Source organism: Lissotriton vulgaris, chromosome 3_1, assembly GCF_964263255.1.
Source record: "Lissotriton vulgaris chromosome 3_1, aLisVul1.2, whole genome shotgun sequence".
In the NCBI taxonomy this organism is placed as follows: Eukaryota; Metazoa; Chordata; class Amphibia; order Caudata; family Salamandridae; genus Lissotriton; species Lissotriton vulgaris.
This window is the reverse complement of record NC_141689.1, coordinates 1,817,890,102-1,817,911,281: the sequence shown is the minus strand read 5'-3', so window position 1 is coordinate 1,817,911,281 and position 21,180 is coordinate 1,817,890,102. Positions and strand designations below refer to the sequence as shown.

General features: G+C 43.3%; 1 protein-coding gene across 1 annotated transcript in view; it reads left to right on the top strand.

Annotated features, from left to right (window-relative positions):
- Positions 1–21,180, top strand: part of SLC10A7 (solute carrier family 10 member 7) — an 872,524-nt gene that overhangs the window by 834,823 nt on the left and 16,521 nt on the right. The window contains exon 11 of the mRNA XM_086962267.1: positions 16,664–16,809. Within this exon, the coding sequence (XP_086818393.1) occupies positions 16,664–16,809 (146 nt within the window). The remainder of the gene's footprint in view (positions 1–16,663; positions 16,810–21,180) is intronic.

The following is a 21,180-nucleotide window of genomic DNA, read 5'->3' as shown; positions in this document are numbered from 1 at the left end:
TAAGGTAGTTGATGGGGAGTGTAGTGGAGGGGACTGTTTTAATCTTTAGGGCTTAGGGTTGAAAGTAGTATATGGTAGTGTTTTAGGCTTTAAGGTTAGGACTTAGGGTTAAGAGTCGTATATGGTAGTGTTTTAGGGTTTACGGTTAAGAGTCCTATATGGTAGTGTTTTAGGGTTAGGGCTTAGGGTTAAGAGTCGTATATGGTAGTGTTTTAGGCTTTAAGGTTAGGGCTTAGGGTTAAGAGTCATATATGGTAGTGTTTTAGGCTTTATGGCTTAGGTTTAAGAGTCGTATATGGTAGTGTTTTAGGGTTTACGGTTAAGAGTCCTATATGGTAGTGTTTTAGGCTTTATGGCTTAGGTTTAAGAGTCGTATATGGTTGTGTTTTAGGCTATAGGGTTAGGGCTTAGGGTTAATAGTAGTGTATGGTACTGTTTTTGGCTTTACTGTTTATGCCTTAGGGTTGAGGGTAGTGTCAAGGGGGGTCGTACTGTGTTTGGTACGTTGCTATATTAGGTCGTTGTGTTGGAGCGTTTTATAGACTTTACTGTTTTGTGTCAGGGCGTCGTAGTGTGTTTTGGGGAGCCGTTAGGGAGAATTTTGAGGTGTAATAGAATGCGCAGTATTTGTGTGCGTTGGAAAGGTCTTTTGCATGCATGTGGCGGCGGAGTCGATGTAAAAGTTTGCGTGGAAAATGCATGAGATGTAACGATGCATGCGATGTAAAAAATGCGATGTCATGGTATGCGTTGTTTTCGTTTGCGTTGTATCGTCATACATCCCCAAACAGTCTGAGATGCACATGCACCAGCATATACAATTATCTTACTTATCTTTTTAATCAAACAATATGCAAGTTTAGGTGCAATGTTTAATTAAACTTAATGCAGAACTGGCCATTTCATTAGAAGAGTGGCAAATAGCAACCAATTGAGGGTGGCAGCAGACACCAGCGCCGAACACTTGATCTTACTTTTGGAGGCATTAGACACTTCTGCTCTCTGCTCTCCCCTGACATGTGCAATGCCTTCCAACTGTTACAGCAGTCCTTTCAGAGAAGGCTCCGCCTGGTTCTGATGAATGGCAGTGCTTGGGTAGCTGGTGTGTGCATACACGCTTTGAGCAGTGCTTAGAGCCTCCAAAGCAGCAAAGGGAAAAAACATTTGCAATGCAATACGTCTTGCATTAGTTAAATGTCGAGCTATTGCTTTGCAAATGTAAAAGAAATGCGGCGTCCACCTGCCTTTGTTTTTTATTTATTGACTTTTGTAGCAATGACTGTATGCCACGCTTTAGATGTTTAAAGCTAAAGCTCGGGTTGCCGCCATTGCTATAAAAGCAAATAAATGGAAAAGAAATGCAGCGTCTGCCAGCCTTTGTTCTTTTATCTATTGACTTTTGTAGAAATGGCGGCACGCCATGCTTTGGCATTGGATGTTTAAAGCTAAAGTGTGGCATTCCGCCATTGCCACAAAAGTCAATGCAGTGTTGTGCAGGGGGGTGGGGCATGCCAATTGAAAGATGCAGCAATGACGGGAGGGAGGGGGTGCAAGCGAGGAGGCAACAGATGGCCAACAAAAAAAAAGAAAAACAAAACACACAAGATGATGGACGGAATGTTGCACAATGGCAAAACATTCACCCCCAGTCACAGATCTGGGTTAAATCCATTGTTATTTTGCTCACCAAGCCACCCCAGTTCAGACATGGCCATATGCAAATCAGCCTTGACCCTGTGCCTCATGGGAACAGTCCAGCCCGAACTGCCAAGCCATGTCTTCCCTGGACCGGAATCGAGCATCCTAGGGCCGATTTCTGGCTATCAGCCGTCTTCAGCCAGGATAGCTTGACTCCAGTGGCGTAGTGAGCACAGGACCCACGTCTAAGCATACCCTTCCCACATAGGGTTTACAGCAACCCACACAAGAGTAAAAGAAACAATTGGTGATGTCCACTGATGGGGAACCAACACACAAAGGCGGGACAGATGAACAGTATTGACCAACCAGAGTAAAGGACTTTAGACGGCAGGCCAACTACCCAACCAGAAGGGCTGGGTGTGTTGAATGCCCACTTCTTGAATACAGTAAACAAAAAAGATTGCTGGCCCTCCTACTTATTTCGTCTCGCTTTCAACTTATGAGACCACAAACAAAAATCCACGTCACTTTGTTTGTATGGGTAATTTTATTTAACCCTTTTACTCTTAATTTTTGTTGAGATTTATCTATTTCATGAGCAAGAAGAACACTTTATGTACACTTAAATACAATACGAAAACATTTATACATATTTACAACTACTATACAAATACAATACAATACATACTATACAATGAATCAAACAATAATCAACAAACTTCTCGTGTGAAGAATATTAAGCGAATCCGTATTCAAAAATAATTACTCTTTCCGAAATAATCAAACCGCTATTAGACCCATAAGGTTTCAGAGAAAGTATATCAACGGCAGCAATCAGAAATTAATTCACAGTTAATTCCAACCAAAAAATGACTGAACCCATAAAGGGCAAATATAATGGGGTATCTGTCTGCCGTTTGCCGACGCGTTTCGAATCTGTAAAGGATTACAGATTCTCCTCAGGGCTCTCTCAGTGTTTTCAATCTACACAAAAATAAATGAAAACGAAGTTTGTTTAGAAGTTTGCGACTTGTTTTAAAGACCCCCTATTGTTGCTGAACTATGCTGAACTAGTTACCTTTATGCAGAATGCGGTGGGCTCTCGTGGTTCAGTTGTACACGAGGGGCTGTGCGCCGCAGTAAGTCAGTGGAATAGAAGTTTAATTCTGCAAAAAAATTCATTCAAAAACTTACAAAGCCATCTGGAGCGGTACCAAGTGACTACTACAGACCCAAAGCTACACGCTCATACCTTCGTCGAGTGTGGCGTTGGATGCTACATTAAGTCCTCAGTTTGCTCATTCTACCTGTTCCGTGCGACCTGTAAAGCATAAGGGTCGCGCTCAGTATTGACATTAGTTATGGCACAAGGACGTTTACGAAGTGTTGTGGAATTTTGTAAAGCCACATACCTAGGTTTCTGGTGGTTAGCACCGGACGGCGGTCGCCATGCCGAATGCTTGTTGTCTTAGTAAAAAATCCAGATTCAATCGGTGGTGGGGGCACGTGTTCCTCCCTGTTCTTTACAAACGCGTGGCTCACTCGCGCTGTAAGACATAAAGGGGTCCCTTAGTTCCTGAATCAATACAATTTTGGTGTAGTGAAGACTCACTTCGTTGGAGCCTCACCGACACTCACCTCTCTATCGCATGGTCGAACCAGGAAATGCAAACGCTGGAACAGCCTAGTGGCTGTGCAGGGCTCCTACATCATAGTGAGCCAGGCGCTGGGCATTATGGATATTGTAGTTTACCAGAGGGGACACATTACAATCTTGAAATTTCTGAAAGTGTGTTCAACCCCGTTTGGGTGCTATTGAACTTTAGTATTAAATAAGCCTCTTTCTTCAATAGGATCTGATCTATATTGATCCCTGTTTTCAGTTGGTTAATGCTGAAAAGCACGGTCCAATTAAACTCATTTTCTCCGTGTTGTTTGTCGGAGAAATGTTGGACAAGGGGCGCAGTTAGCACTTTATTTTTGACCCGCGACCTGTGTTGTCATACGCGTATCTTGAATACAACATGTCTCGAAGAGACACTGCAAGCGCTTGCTTGGCAAGTCCTAAAAAAATCGGATGGCCTGACCCCAATATGGTCGACCTACAAATCGGCAGCTAATTAGGGCAGACATCTTAGGTTTGGACTCGCACTTCAGTCAAGGCAAACTCGCTAATAAACATAATGCTGCAATGAAAAAAAATAGTTAATTTGCTCTATGCATGTGTGACATAAAGAATTTAATGTGACAAGAGGTGTAGTGATAAAGTGTTCTCTGATGAGGCGGAGCACTGCTCATGTTAAAAGCTGCATGCCTGTGTTTTTTCTGCTTATCAATAGACAATATGTAAATCTGACCGTCCTTGAGTTAAAGGACACGTGTTCCAACTAATCGGCAGAACTTCGACTTCGGATACTTACTTTTTTCCAGAGGGAAGGGCCCACACTGCCTTGAACTCATTTTGCTCACCGTTTTCAGTCTCCGGATGGCACTGCCAAGTATGGTATGCCCAATCCTCAGCTCTAGCTCTGTGTAAGTTACATATAGAGAGCATTTACCACCTGCAGCTCACGATCCTGCCGCAAACCGAGCTGTTTTTGTTGGAGCCTCCAACTCCAAGCAAAGTTACTGAAACAGGAACACGAACCATCGTCATGTTTTTGTTTTATTTCATGCCTTCCGTCTTGGGACTTGGGGAGGGGGGGATAAAAGGCGACTTTATTTCCAACTTACTCGTTAGAAGAAGAAAGCTCTCACTTGAAGCGCCTTCTTGGCAGATGTCAGTTGAAAGCTTTGCTTCTGGAATATGCTGCTGATGTCAAAGCCTGTTGGGTAATTTTAGACAAATGTGTCATGTGTGACATGGAAATACGGCGTGGCATACATTAGTGATTTCCCCAGTGTTTGCATCAGGTAGCAGTGCGCCAAGAAGAGTGCTCTTTATCTCTCGGCGCCGCTCTTTGAGGAGCGCTGGGGAGAGGCTGTGGGTGGAAATTACTTCAGTCTGAGGAAGAATCCATTTACAAGACGCGCTCGTCTTACATCCTTCAGACAATGCCCTGTCTTACAGAGGCAGTTTTGATTAATGTTTTATAAACAGTTTTCAGCATGACAGCCTAACGTCCCCAGCAAATGCGTGCACAGTGCGCACTTCCGTAAAGGCAGATACCGGCGCCATAAGCCGCCTCGCATCCTGTCAAGCGTTGGGGACGCGGGGTCGGTGCCTCAGAGCATTCCAGTGAATTCCCCTCATTTATTTTGCCTCTGAGATGAAGAGAGCCCTCGACATACGTTTTCTTAAACGCCCTCGTCTTCCAGGCTTGTTTTAGGCTGTGATTTATGCAGCTGTTAAGTTATATGGCGCTTTTTTTTCTAGCACCTTGTGTAAAACGGTAAGATATTTCCATATCGCAGTGCGACATTAATGTATGGAAGGGCTCCGTTTATGGGATTTTTTGATAGGCTGTACAGTGGAGAGCAATAAGCATGAAAAGAAAAACTTTTTTTCCCCGGTGAAGATTGTTCTTTGCATAAGCAGTGGTTCTTTTAACCAACAAAAAAAAGACGGGGAGAAACTGAGCACTATGGTAAGTACAGCAGCAAAGATATATAACCGATGAGAAATATATTTTCACTACAACGTTTCAGCTTCTGCCTTACTCAGGTAGTACACGATGGTGTGCGTGTGTGTGTTCGTGTATATATAATCAGTGTCTGCTGTCAGGGTTGACTAATAAAAAATAAAAACCCTATTCTTGATCACACTTTATGCATCTTTCTCTCGCTCTTGCAAGTTCTTTTTCACCCTTGCTTTCTCATTTTTTTCCTATTTTCCTCTACACCCTTCGTTCTCCCTTTTCTGCCTTTCTATCTTTTGCAATGGTTCTGGCTATGAAAAATAAGCCCTGATCCCCTGAAAGGAGTTCCAGCATCACCTTGTAGCCACCAGCACAAATAAAGCCCTGCCCTAAACCTAGCGGAAGCAGAGATACAGATAGATTAAATCTTCAATCTGTATAGTGATGACCATTAAGGTTTCTTGAGATAATTAGTATCTTGTTTGTTGCCTTCTTCTGCAGGAGTGCCCACCCTTTCCTCATGCAGCCTTCATCTTTTCATAAGGACAGCACTAAGCCTGTATAGTTATAGAAAGGTTCTACATTTTCTTCACTAGAACTCTGTTTCTGAATGTATCCTTTTTTTGTAAGTTCTGAAAAACCAACAGATTACTTTCTGATACCCATCATAAGATGCAAACGTTTAAGAATATGATTGGTGTATAGATATAGTGGGCATCAGTTAGTGGCAGCTGCAAGTTGCCACAATTCACCCTCAGCCACCATTTGTGTAATGGGTGGCAGTGAACGAATAGTGCCCATACCTCTTTTACTTTTTCGGGGCACACCGTGGAAGTAGCCTACTGCCACTGAAGCACATTTGTCTAGGATTGTGCCGCATTCAGTTGTTTTTTGCCACTGTTGGTATAGTCTGTTCTCTGGTTATGCAGCCAAAGGCCAAAGCATGGTCTCACTTTTGCCAGTGCTGGTGGGGTCTGCTGCTGGCCCTATCTAGATCACATTGGATACAGGAGTTATAAGTGTAGACTGGCCACGTCGGCTGGGCTGTGCGTATTCTAATAAGGTGAAAAGTCCAGATGGAGTGGTTTCTCCGCCAGTCCAACGACTAGGGATTGTATTCTTAATTCCTCTGTGCTGGATCATACTTCACTACAGTATAAGATACAATTCCACCTCTACAGCACAGTATCTTGCAGAGTAGGCCCCCATGTGTCTTGGAAGAAGGGCTTGCCACAGTAAATGATGCTTAGGTTTTTTAATGCTGAAAACAACTTCCTTTGTGTAGTAAAATGGCATCAACATTCTGCTTTGCTGTGAATGTTTTTATCCAGTCCTAACTAGGTGCCATAAGGTGGTGGTGCACCTTGAATTGCAATGATGGGGTATCCACACTGCAAGTGTCTGCCTTTGAAAGGAGGCTATCCCTGCCTGCCTTCCCCTCTTTTCAGAGTCCTCAAGGGCCCTGTATGTGAATCAGCACATGCTGCTGTGAGGGAGAGCTCGTCAGCGAGGGGTGTTTGGCACTTTGATTGGGCCGTGTAAGGCCAGCGACCGAACAGGTGGCCTCTGTGCCTCCTGGTGGCTTCCAGCGAGTTTTGTCCCTCGCCCTCACCGCTCTGTGATTGGGTTGCTATATGATTGTCTGCGGGTTGACAGGAAGCCGTCCCTGCCTGCCTTTTTGCTCTTACCAGGGTCTCTCCTGATTCTCTATGTGATCAGGTACAAGCCCCATGCACAGTACAGGTAACAAATGGGGGGGGGGGGGGGGGTGGCTCGTTCAGAAATGGGGCTGGAGATCAGTCTAAGTAAGCTGAGCAACCTAGCAGCTCATCTATTTGCCTCCCAAAAGCTACCAGCTTGTTTTCTCCACGTCCCACGTTTCCCTGTGACTTGTTTGCCCCGTGGATTGAATATTTTCTGTGAATACAATGCAGGACGTCTGCAGTAATGTGCAAATATCTTGCTACCATTTATTAACTGTAATTGACATGTTAGCAATATTCGTATGTCACTTCAACATGACCACTGCCTTCACACCCTCAAATAGTCTGTTCAGTCAGTCGTAATCACCCATTGCCACAGATTTGCCAACAGAGAGTATTTAGGGTTTTTTATGAAGACATTTAAAAGAGTATCTATTTATTTATTTATTTATTAGCAGTTTTCTATAGCGCGGACATGACCCATGGGTATCAGAGCGCTTAACATCATATGGTAAGAGTTAAAAACACGATGTACATAGAGCAGTAAGATCTTACAGAATTAAATAGTGTCGTTTTCGACATAGCAACTAAAAGGCTAATATAGGGGAACAGAAAAAGGTCGGTATTGAATAAGACATGAGTTACCAATGTTCTGAAGTAGTATTTCTTCAAGGCTCTATCATTTTTTTCCCCATATTTTGATATCTGGTCATCAAATCAATGATAAGTCTTCGGTGGCGCTAGTCTAGTCTAAGGGAGGAACTTACTCATAAGAAAGATCTTAATTTCTTTCTTGAATGTTGCAGTGTTTGTAATTTTTCTGATATTTGCGGGAAGAAAGTTCCAGATCCTGGGAGCTATACCTGAGAATGTCCTCTCATATGTTTTTTTCTTCTTGAAGATAGGTGGTTTCAGGAGCAGATAATTGGCACTCCTGACAGGTCTGTTTTTTCCTGAAATTTCTATTTTGTGGGCGAGATATTTAGGTGTTTTGTGATGAATCGCTTTATGGGTGATACATGCCATTTTCAGCTGTACTCTGGCTTCGTACGGTAACCAGGTTAAGGCTTTCAAGTGAGGCGAGATATGGTCAAATTTCCTCGACCCTGTAATAAGCCTTGCCGCTGCATTAAGGCAGGCTTTTAGGGGTGCTGTGGAAATTTTTGGTAGACCCGCGAGTGTAGTACAACCATATTCAATCCTAGAGACAACCAGAGATTGCACAGCTAGTTTCAAGTCTGTCTCCGTTAAAAAAGATTTAATCTTTCTCAGATAGTTCAAGTGGTAACGGGCGTTTTTTGCCATAGATTTAATGTGGGTTTTCATATCAAGGTTCTCATCCAGTGTGATTCCGAGGGATTTCGCCAAGTCAACTAGAGTAGGGATGCAATTTATTGCTGTGATCATTTTGGACCATTTTTTCACTATGGATTGATTTTTTTGTGGTGTGATGAGTAAGAATTCTGTTTTGTTAGCGTTAAGATTGAGATGATTGTTAGGCATCATTCATTGTGGTTATGTCTTCCAGGCTAGCAATCTTGATGTAAAGTTGCGTGTCGTCTGCATACATGTGGTAGGCTATTTTTGATGTCCGTAGTATTTCTGTAAGAGGTTCGATTTATAAGTTAAACAGTGTAGGAGATAGGGTGGATCCCTGCGGTACTCAGAGTGTGTTTGGGCATGATGGCGATAGTGATTGGTTTACTAGGAATCTCTGAGTTCTGTTCTTTAACCCCTTAAGCGCTGCGCCCGTCCAGCGGCCGACGGCACCACTACCTCGGGAGTGCTGCCGTCGGCCGTTGGACGTTCCAACTGCACCTGCGCAATGGAACGTTCAGCACTGGAGCTGGACGTTCCAAAGCAGCTAAGGTGTTAAAAATGATTCGAACCATTTCAGAACCGTGCTGGACATTCCCATCCTGTCGTGAAGTCTGTTCAGTAATTTTTCGTGGTTAACTGTGTCAAATGCTGCTGACAAGTCTAGGAGGATGAGTAGACAAGATTGATTGCGATCTAGAGCTTGAAGTGCATCATCGACAATGTGTAGGATTGCTGTTTCCATGCTATGATTTGCTCTGAATCCCGATTGGCAGTCATCTAATAATGAGAAGTTGTTGATATGTTTACTCAACTGATTCTGTACACATTTCTCTATCAATTTGGCAAGAAAAGGGATGTTGGTCACTGGGCGGTAATTGTTTGGATCTGTTGGGTCCCCTGTGGGTTTTTTGATGATCGGGACTACTTGTCCAGTCTTCAGGCTTTCTGGGAGGCACCCCTGTTTGAGTGAGGCGTTTATGATATCTGTCAATATTGGAATCAAGGTATGGCTGATTTCTTTTAGGCATTTCGAAGGTAGTGGGTCGTTATAATGGTTGTTGGGTTTCGTGGTCGCAAGCATTTTAGCAATTTCATTCTGTTCTAATAATTTGAAAGTGTTCCAGTGTGTTTTGTTTTTAGTCATCTTGTTCGCATAATTTGGATCAGATAGTGATGGAGACGTGTTGTCTTTAATGTTATCTGCAGCGGTTCTAAGTTCTTCTTCCAGCTTATTGGCTTTGTTAATGAAGAAGGTAGAAAATTCATCGCAACTTAGTTGTGTTTTAGTGACCTCTTGGACAGATTTTGCCAGCTTGTTAGATTGTTGTTTTATGATTTCGAATAATTGACGTGGTCTGTTTTTGGCGTTATCCAATTCTGTTCTGATAAATTCCTTTTTTATGTTGATGATCTTGTTATATTAATTTCTGATTTTTCTGAGTGATTTCAACGTAGGGGATGATGGGTGTTGTCTCCATTTTCTTTCTGCTTGTCTCAAATTCCGTCATTCTTCATTCAACATTCCATTAAACCATGGATTTTTAGTCTTTTCCGTAACTCTTTTTAATTTGAGTGGTATGGTGGCATTGACTATTTCCGTTACTGTGGAGTTGTAATGGTTCGTAAGGTCTTTCACATTTTTCAAGTTGTCAGGTGGGTTTAAGTCTCTCTTGCAACTTTCAGATAGCAAATCCACATTTGAGTCTCTGGTATCTCGGATCCATCTTTTCTTTTTGTTAGTTTGAATCGCTTTTATTTTCTCCCTTGATGGTATTAGGAAGGTTATGGTGGTCTGACCAGTCCACGGTTCAATGGAAAGGATTGAGATGTCCTTGTTCTTCGAGATAATCCAGTCCAGTGCAGCTCCTTTTGAGTGTGTTGGCAGATTTTTTCTTTCCTCGGGGTGGTACTTTCTTCATATTCTTTTGCATATATACTGCATGGGTAAAGCAGGTGGTGTAATAAATAGGGAAGCAGTCTATTTGTTGAAGGAGGCACCAATTTGACACCTCTGGTCCACCTTAGAAAACGAAAAGCTGTTACCAAATCTCATTAACCATGTGAATCCCATGATTGTTGCTTGCGCTATAGATGGCTTAGACCCATTTACCATCTCTGCCCCCCACTTCTTTGCTATTTCAGACCCATGGTCTGTATGCCCTTTGGCCTTTATCCCGCGGCCTGAAGGGAGTCCGAAAGCTCATAGACCTCACGGTTCTGTCGAGGTTGCTGTGTTGCAGTAGACTGAAAGAGAAGGACTTGCATACTAGGAAAGCACTCCCACACCTGAGATGGGCTTAGAACATCTGGGGCGACATTACACAATAAGCGCATTTTCATTATGTGCGCCGGGTGCACCTTTAAAAAGGTGTGCCTGGCACAACCAATGAAAATACGCACTAGTACGATGAAGGCGCTGCCTTCAGGGCAGCCGCAAATTCGCTCTGCCCTGTGGACAGTTGCGAACTTGCGCTGACCTGGGGTCAGTGCATTCAGGTGAAAAACAGAAAGGCTGCTTTACAGCCGCTCCGCTTTTTCACAGTGCAGGTGGCACCCTCCTGCACTTTTAGTGGGGATTAGAGAGACCCTTGCAGGCGGGTGTAGTGAGGAACTGCACCTGCCTGCAAGGGGATGTCTGTGGGGGTCCCTAGAATCCTCTTTCCCCCAGCCAGAAGGCTGCCATCAAGACGCGCGCCGAAAGGTGCACCACCTTTTAAGTGGCGCATTGTTAGTGCTCCTCCTGAGGGCTTTTTTGCCTCCGCGCCCGCATTCGTAATATGGCGCGGGCACAGAGGCAAAGGGATTCCCAAATTTGCATGGGTGAGGGAATGCCCCATGTAGATATCGCTGGTGCTTTCAGTGTGCCAGTGCTAGCAGTATTACAGAAGGGGCCGTAAAAGTGTCTGCGGTCCCTTTCTGTAATACCAAACTCCCCCAGGGGCGTGCAAAGCAGGTGCAAACGCCCATTGGGCCCCCGGGGCACTTCCTGTAATATGGACCCTAGTTGAGAAACGCCAATGTGTCCGACATGCAGTGTGGTTTTGTTCTATTGTCTTTAGTTGTATTCGTTGGATCATAATACAAATTATGTACTTGTTTGTTCATGTCTGTGCCATCATGCTGAGAGGTAAATTATTTTGTGTGATAAATAAACGGAACTTTTAAAATGTTATATTTGAAAAACATTTCTAAAAGAAGTTTAAGCACTTTCAATTGTGCCTTGAAGCACAATAGTGATGGAATGATTTATCTAGGCTTATGCAATGGGGTCAGATAGTGGATATTGTATTTTATCTAAGGTGTTTGGATCTTCTGTTAGTATCTTAATTACTAGACTAGTTAGTCTCCTAGGGTGTTTTAAATCGGGTTGCAGAAAAAGTTGTTCGCTGAAACTTCATTCGGAGAACAACATGGAAATATTTATTGCAGTGTAGCTTGTATTACATTCAGTATCTATTCCAGTGTTGTGTGTGGATTTATGTGTGTTTGGTGCATGGTGTTTGCACTAGTAAGTTAAGTCAGTAGTAGTAGTCCAAGCTGTTTGACATCAGGTTCAGTGTTGTAATGCAGCAGGAGGGCGTTTGACAACATCCCGATTTGTGTGCCTGGTAGGAAAATGCCTTGCGTGGTTTGCTTCTCTGCCCCATGTTTTCCCTGTACAATCGGTTTGTTTTTTGCCCTAGTGAACCAAGCAATCATGCAAGGTCAGTCAGGGCCCGTTGTTAAAAGGACTGCCCCGAAAAAAGGGCTTCACGATCAGGGGGGTACCCACAGTGCACCCCACCTTAGGAGTCAATCCTGTCCTCTAACTCAGCTTCATTGGAGTGTGAGGTCCAGTACCACAAAGGGTCCAGAACATCAGTGGTAAACGACTAAAGTATCACAATGGAAACACGGTGACCACCTGAGCCAGGTTTCAGTTCAGCTGACAAGAATTAAATTACGTTTTCTTGGTGGGGTTTTAAAGCCAAAAAATGTCTTGATAGGTTTTTGCTTGCCCATGTTTAAATAATACTCATTCTAGCTCTGTTCTCTTCCACTAGCCAAAATAGCAGTTCCTCCACTTTGGTTCTATAGCCGTTCTGCACAAGGAAGCTACATATCGGTCTCCTGCATTTTCAGCTTTCTGCAACTGATATTGTTTATTTCACGTAGAGGATATTGGAGAAGTTTATTCCTTTTTAAAACATTTTTTAAGAGTTTTAATTAACCCGAACTAGACCCAAAGATAACATGTAAACCACAAGAGGGGTGCATTATGCCAAAATCCTGGGAGTCTTTACGGCTGGACCCTGGTTGAAAACGCCAGTGCCCTCTAGTCCTTCGGGCGGTTGTAAGCCTGAGCAACCGGGGGCTTGCCTGGATACGCTCCGCCCCTAAAAATGCATGAGTAAAAGTGATGGACTATGGCTCCTGACTCTCTCACAAATTCGAAATTCGCTTAGAAAGATGGATAAAATGTGCTTGGATTTGAGGAGCTAAACAAGATCTCTCTATGTGAATGCTGGAACCTTTGATTTTGTCAGCTTGGGTTCTAATTGTAACTTTATATTTTTTTTACTGTGAGAAACGGTAAGGCAGGGAGATCAAAGATTGCCGGTAGAGGAGTAGTGTTTCAGGAGGGAATTCTAAACTCCGCTCTGCTTTCAGTATACATTATTGTGGTCTTTTCCGTCTTTAGCTTGAGTCATCTTTTAGCAATTGATTATTTTTCTGTGTTTTTATACACCTTAGAACAGGGCACAAGTCATATAAAAAGAAGTGGGGGGACTGACCAAGTTAGATAGTTTTCAAGTGACATCATGGCATGTGCAATCACAGCACATGACTTCACGACGCGTGACATTCCATGTGGCATCACAATAAGTGACCTCACTGGAAGTGACATCACAAGAAATGGCATCACAAGAAATGACATCAAATACGAAGATCTCACACATATGTTTATCAGGTGTATAATGAGTACATTTAAGTGCATTATGATATTTAACAAATGAGATTTGAAGTCTGGGTTGTGCCAAAAAAGTGGCACAATCCTGATGCAAATTCTGGGCCACAACTAATAATTTTTTTAAAACCCTGCCACAAAGAAATTGCAACATTGAAAAGCATGGTAATAGATCTGTTCTGCTTAATTGGTTGCAAAATCTGGTAGGGGGGGGGGCGCCACCCGTCTCCGCCCTGACGCTGTCCATGGACGTGACGTCAGCGAGGTCACATAAGTCCCACCCTGGCACGCTGACAGTTTTCCTTCATTTCCGCGTGCCACGTGGATCCGGAGTGTGTTCCCTTGTCCAGTTTTCAGGCCTCTTTTACCGCCTTTGCATTGAGAACAGTGTGCAATGCCTTCGGGTTTCAAGACTTGTGCTTCTTGTACGCGTCAGATGTTGGCGATGGACCCTCACCCTATTTGTATGTGGTGTTTGAGCGAGCACCGTGATTCTACGGACTGCAACTCTTGTCTGCATCTCAAGCCGAAGTCCTGGTGGGAGCGCCGAATGAAATTGCTTTCGGCCCGCTTGTCCAGATCGGTCCCATCACCGCGTCCATCCCCTACCTCGGAAGGGTCCAGAAACCACCGATTCTGGTTGCGGCATCGTCCTTCACCGAGGCCTCACGACCGCCGCTCGCCCGCCGGTAAGTCTTGCAGCTGGTAACCGACGCCTTGTCCTCGTTCTGTAGACGGCGCGGGTTCCTCTCGGGACGTGCGCCCTCGACATCCTATCCGCCGTTTCCTGGCGTTGGGGCAAAGCGGGCCCAAATGAAGGCCTACAATACAGCTCTGCAGGCATCTTTGGGCCCCCTCCTCGTCCTGAGACATCCACCATGTGCGGGGCCTTTCACGGACTGGCTGGCAGATTCGCCCCTGGCTTCGGCTTCAGGTTTTGGAGGGGTGGTGTTGTCGATTTGCCGCCCTACGGGGTTCCCCTCTTTGACCCTCAGCGTCCCTGCCTCACCGCAAAACCCTGTGGGGTTCCATGTAGTGTCGCAGGAGGTCGCTGGGACTCACTGCTTGTCCCAGAGTCCCCCTCGGTCCTCTGGGCAGGCGGCTGTAAATTTTTTTGTTGATTTGTTTATGAATTTGTCATTTAGGCCTTGATTGTTTCTTGTCACATTCTATATAGTCCTGTTCAAGTGAATTCCCATTTCTCTGGTTGGTTAACCCTACTTCCCTTGACTAGTTTAAGGGGTACCTCTCCTTTCTCATCCACTAAGGGTTATCCCTACAGAGTGCTAATTCTACCAAGTGCTAGTTCTAAAAATGTTTAAACCTGACAGTGGCGCCCGTGGCCCTGTCCCATGCACCTAATCCCCTTTAAATTCTGCCCGTGCCTATCGCACATTGTAAAGTGTGTATTTATTATGTAATGTGTTTTGTACAATACAAAGGCTATTTTTCTATAGAATCTTGTGTGGAGTTTCTTTTGTGGTTGGTCCTTGGGTGTTGTTGCCGGGTGCACGCGAAAACGCTTTATACCTTGCCTCCGAGATAAGCCTGGCTCCTCGTGCCAAGCTACCAAGGGGGTGAGCAGGGGTTATCTTGGCGGGTGACTTCCTTGCCCTGACGTAGAATGGTGGTTTCTGCCTGACTTTGGCGCAAGCCTTGGCCAGCCAGAGATCCCATTTCTAACACCACCCAGCCAGTAGCTAATGGCTCGGCCATGTTCTCCAAATAGGCTGCATTGCAGCCTGTATTGGAGAAGGAAAGAGTGTGCATGACTGGTTTGGTCGGCCCCAGAGGGCCGACCAAACTAGTCAGGCACACTCAGGAGTGGGCACACCACTCCTCCCTTTCCCAGCTCTGCTCGCAGAGCAGCCCCACCCTCCTGCCCGCCTGCAACTAAACCCGTCCGCTTACTCGCAGTGTGAGAAGCAGAAACATAAAATTGTAGTAATTACCATTTAATGTTTCTGCTTCTCGCACTACAAGAAAGCAGTGGGGCGATGCTCCTCCGCCCTAGTGGAGGTGCTGCCCCTGGTAGACCACAGTGAGCAATAAAAGGCAATTAACTCCTACACCTCGTAACCCTGACTGTCTCATGTAACACATCTTATACATTGATGTGCACACTTAACTGATTTATTTTCAATGTATAATGTGTATGTTATTTAAAGCGCTTTAGCCTGCATTGGGATGAGTAGCGCTATAAAAGAAATACAATGGTGTTATTTAAATTATTTGTGTAAATACTGGGACAGACAAACCAATCAAACATTATTACAGTGCATGCACTTGTTTACATACAGGGACAGAACAAAGTAAAAAGCATGCATCTCTTAAGTACCTGTGACGAGATAACAAGCTGTGTGCTTTTGTTTCCTCTCCATTGCATTTGCATGTAAGTGTGAGGCTCCAGACCGCCTCCAATCTGATACTCGATCAAAAGGAGCCCAGAAGGCCCCTAACTTCTCCCTTTATCTTTGGCACAGCTGGAGGTGAAAAAGAAACCCCCTCGCCGCCTGCACGTTGCTGCTGAGAATGGAAAGCAGACAACGTGCAGGAGCTGCTGAACGTGTCCAGATGTCTGAAAATGACAATGGGACAAGTTCAACATTCATCTGTGGGGCCCAACTTCTTGGCAGGGTGGACAGCGTCCACCCTGTGAAAATAGTGGGTGGACGCCGTGTACCCGCTTGTACCCCGGCCCCTGCTCCGCCTAGGAATTTGAAGAGAGGGGAACAACCAATCCTGGTAACATTGTATATCCACAGAATATGACCAAAAGGGTAATTCTTGTGAATCACTAATCATAAGTAGAGGGTTTGTAACTATAATGCAGTATTGCAGATTTCGGTGGTTACAGTCATTTGGTTTATGCTCTTGTCTTCCCTCTGGTCCGTGACAGGTTGGTGGAAACAGATTTCAAGCCAAAGGTCTGACCTGTTAAGCTTTAGTGTAAATCACACACTAAAGTTATAAAAAACTTTGCGTCAGGAGAGACTTCTCCTTAGTCTGAATCTGAAAAGGAAATCTGCAGTAGCACCGATGCCTCCCGCCTAGGCGAATCAAACGTCTCTTTACCAGAACTACACAACTCGGATGGTGCTCTTAGCCTTAAGAGTCTCAGATGCAAACTTCAGTGGAACTTTGATATAATTGAGAAATTGCAAACCAAAAATTTGTTGAATTTAGGTGAACTTTTAGATTGGAGTAAAAAAAAAAAAGTAATTTGTTTTATGAGCTGCTTGTCATATGATTTTATTGTCCACGTCATATAGAATTTAGTTGAATTGGAGAATCAAACAGCTTAATTATGTGCAAGCATTCATCTTTTCCTGTATGACCCTTTACAGTCCTTCCCCACTTTATATGCAGGTGGCCTAAAGTTAGCACACACAGTTTCCTGTTCATTACAGCATTCTTCTCACTATGCATACATGTTTGAGGCTACCAATAAGCCTGCTTTCTTCTGCCCACAGGAATTCCGATGCTGAAGATAGTGTTTGCAGGCTACGAACATCTCTCTTTAATCTCAGTACCTTTACTCATCTATCACCCGGCTCAGATACTCCTTGGAAGCGTGCTAGTACCAACAATAAAATCCTGGATGGTATCTAGACAAAAGGTAAGAGGCTTTAGAAGAATTACCATCCATTCATGGTTCAAGTGTTTTGGCTTGGATGTTTGTGCAGTAGTATTAGGATCAATGTTGAGTTCAAGAGTACAGGATATAGTGCAGTGATGATTTAGAGGAGGAATGGGGGACCCTTACATGGTCTGGTTATTGAGCAGACTGCAACCGAGCAGCTGACCAGAGACTCCTGGCTGAGGGCTTAATTTCAGAAGGAGTGAGACTGCAGTTGTGGAACCTGGGAAACGAAGCGTGAGCCTAAATAATATGCTCACAGGAGCTAGAGAAGAATTGAAAAGGGCCTGGGTGGGGGTGCGGGGCAGTGCTTCATTTGAGCCAGTGGTTGGAGGTGGGGCCCTCCAGCACTCATTTTTGGAGACCCTCACTTATTTTTTCCTCATCAGACTTTGACCGTGAGCAAGAGATAGAAAATTAAAAGACAGAAGTAGAGTGACAAATGGAGAAAGCAGGGCTGAGATAGAGCCTGAAAGAGTGAGATGATGGAGGTGGGAATGGGCGGTTATTGAAAGAGGCAAGAGTTGGAATCAGCACTACTCAGCCTTGGTATCTGGCACCCCGTCCTTCAGTAGTGTCGGCCTCAGGCGTCTGGGGAAAATGCTGGGCCCCTACACTTATTATTTCACAAAATTATCTCTGGTGGCGTGTGGGGGGGGGGGGGGGGTGCTGTGATAAGTTGACCGGAAAACATTTGTTTTTAAACTTACCAGGTGATTAGGGTGCACTTTACAATAATCCTATTATTTTCCTCAACAGTATTCAACACAGCAGACTTCACATTCTCTTCCTACGATCCACTCAGCCTATCATCCTTCTGAGGGTGTTAAAATGAGTACCATTGACCAATAAACATCTGTTATTCAGCGCCAGGGTGCCCTTCTGGGTGAACGTGCACTTTACAAATACACCCTATGTTATCATCGTCTAATTTGTGAAACCTCAGAAAAGTGACAGTTCTCTCTTGGGAATTGGATAACAGTTTGAAGGGCTTTAATCCTAATGACAACCTTGAGATCACCCTAGTCTCACCCTAAAACACAAGCAAGACATATTAGGGCAAATGGTTGTAACCTTGAACAAAATACACCAACGCTGTTGTCATTGCTGCTGCAGCAATTACTACATTTTTTCAATAGAAATGACTAGCAAATTAACTGACAGAAATTTCTTTTAATCATCTTTCTCTCAATATCCGTTATGCATGGTAGGATGAGCTAACTTGGTCGAAAATGTTAATCTCGATTTTCAAGGCACAAATGTGAGGAAAATCGTTGTATCGAGGAAACATCCGAACCACATACTGTGACTGTTCATTGCCTACTTGGCATATCAGAGGTTCCACAATCAATGGGTTTGAAATTCCATTTCAAGAAAATTATAACACGACTAATCTACATTTCTTCACAATATCTTCAAGCCTCTGTTCATTTCTATGGAGACCCTCACTCCCATTGAGGAGCTACCAACAGGCAGGAAGATATCTCTCAGGTCTCCTTCATCACATCAACTAAAAGGACAGATTTGTTTTTTTAAATAAATATAAGGCCAGACTTGAATAAGACACAGGAGGAAATAGCCTCTTAATAGAAGGGACAAGTGACCGGTTTGACCCTGTCAGTAAACTCCACCTTTTTAACCTGCCACTCCTTTAAACATCATACCCCAATAATTTGTACTGGTCCCTGAAGTAATCATCAAATTGAGTGGTAGTAGTGGGTGTGAAGAACTTTCTATATGTGCCATCATATCAAACTATGTCCCTCTGGGGAAAATAAAATTACCGGTCCACTTTAAGTCCCTTTAAGTCGTTTGGTGTCTTAAAAATGAAGTGACTCAACAATATTGATAGGATAGCCACAGTGTTCGTAGGTTGGCGAATGGTTGTTTTAGTGAAAGGTAATTCCGTGCTGCCAGTTCAAGGGCACTACTCTTTTTCTTTGTGGAGATTACATTACTGGGAGTACCTGGAGCTCTTCAGTGTCTGCAGACTGTGTGTTTGTCTTACTGGAGACTTGTGTCTTTTAATGTTTTGTGTGGCTCACGTATGTTCCACGCAGGTCCATCAGGGCTATGGCTTTCTCGAGATCATTTTGTTCAACAGGTGATAGACAGGGTTCATACCTTTGCTTAATGACCTTTCCTCTTATTTCCCTCTAACAATCAGGAAATTATATCTATTATGAAGTCATTGAACATGTTAAAAGCAGGTGACAAGCGATGGTGTGCCACCATTGTTTATTAAGTTAAATAAACTCTTTCTTATGCTGTAACGAGAATGAAAAACAAGTTTATGAAGATTCACAGATGAGGAAGGAAGGAGGAGGCTGAAAGCACGTGATTTAAAGTTTGATTTCACTCGTAAGGAAATCGATCGGCAATATAAACATGCATTTACTTAGCCAATAGATGTGGATTTTTGTTTGAGGAAGTGTTTGGTAATAATTGGGCGACCCCAGATGGCCTAGAAAGAAAATCCCATACTGAAGCAACATCTTGGCTACAACAGTATGGAACCTGGGATTGAGGTCAGCCTGTTGAACAGACTGTTTTAGCAGAGTTAAGCTACATCCTTAAGGAAGAGTTCTATAAAGGATTCCAAAGATGACAGTTGCATTGTAAGTGATGAAGTTAAAATGCATAGTCATCACATTATTGCATGGCGAGACTTTTAACAAAGGACCACTATATTCGTTGGCTCTTTTAGAAAGCAACTTCACTCACGTCTTTATTTTGTGAGCAGAAAAGGGACCAAATAAAACAACAGGTCATTTTTGTTTTTTAAACAGATTTTTATTGATTTTTCAGTTGACCTACTTAAACGACTCACAAAAAATAACAAGTCATCATGACAGCAAGGTGATAGAAATTAACAAGCATTGGCAATTAATGAATAACACTATGCATTTACGACGGGCAATGGCATCTAAATACTGCCTAAAGAAAAACACATCCGCAATTAAAATGTTGTGTCAGCAGAATAACTGTATCGACAGACACATGATCTCATTTGCAAGCCACATGTCACATCTTTTTTCTGACAAAAGGACTGCTTGATCCTCCAATTCCAAAATGTAAAGAACCACTAACCGGACAATGTAATCATCTTCAAAATGCCAGGCCCCTGATGGATAGGTCAGCCAAGCAATGGCAAATAATGAAGGACCCCTGAAGCCAACGGCTAAAGGGAGTGAGCCAAAGTCTGCTCTTCCTCTGTAATTCTTTCTGTATATATATATATTTTTTAAGTAATAATATGAGGTAAACAATTTAAGCTGTCTGTAGTCACACCTAAAAAGCAGCATAGGAATAGTATCTTAAAGCCACTCACCATAGGGTCCAACGCAGCATGGTTTTATTTAGGGAACATTGTGTCAGACCGATCACATTCATTCTTTTGAACATGTGACTTGGACTTTGTTTGAGGAGCAGTGGTAGATGTGGTCTGCTTATATTGCACCAGTGTCTGTGAGGCTTTGTCAAGTGATATTCACAAGTGAGTTCAAGTACTTGGGTGGGTTCCTAGATGTGTAAAAGATTAGCAGCTGGGTAACCGACTGAGGTCAAGGTGTACCGGTAAATGGCATCCACATCAAGAAAAGAGGAGTAATGTTCCACAAGGAACAGTACTAGCAGCCATCTTATCTAATATTTACCAGAGATCTTAAAGAAGGATTGAAAGGAAAGGTATGTCTCTATGCAAAATGAAACTAACTGCAATTGAACTAAGATCCTGGGAGTGACAGGAAGAAGAGACAAAGTTGAAGTAAGTCGGTATTACTAGAAAGGTCACAAAAGTTTCAGTGCAGCCGAGTGCAAATCTGGGTTTTCATGTCTAAGGAACTTTGGGGACAGCGCTATGTTTAAGGGAAGAGTCTGGAGGCCAAACCAAAGGAGTAATTGGGAGGGGGGGGGAATAATTTGGTTATCCTTTAAATTTAACACAAAGAGCTTAACATAATACAAGAGCTACATCAGTTTTTAGTTGCACATGTAGACGTTGAACAAATCAAACAAGCATTTACAATGCAACGGCCTCGCCTTTGCAAAAGTTAGAGCTATTGGCATTGTAAATGAAAAAATTGGTATTTGTGTTGGTTTTGGAAACAGATAAATAAATGGCATTGTCATTTATAATGCCAATAGCTTAATCTCTCGCAAATGCGAGACCTATTGCAAATGCATATATGTATATGTATGCATGCATTTATATTTGTATTTATATAGATATGCAGATTATATATATGTGTATATATATATATATATATATATATATATATATATATATATATATATATATATATATATATATATTTTTGTAAAACAAAGTGCCTTTTAGCTTGGGAGGTC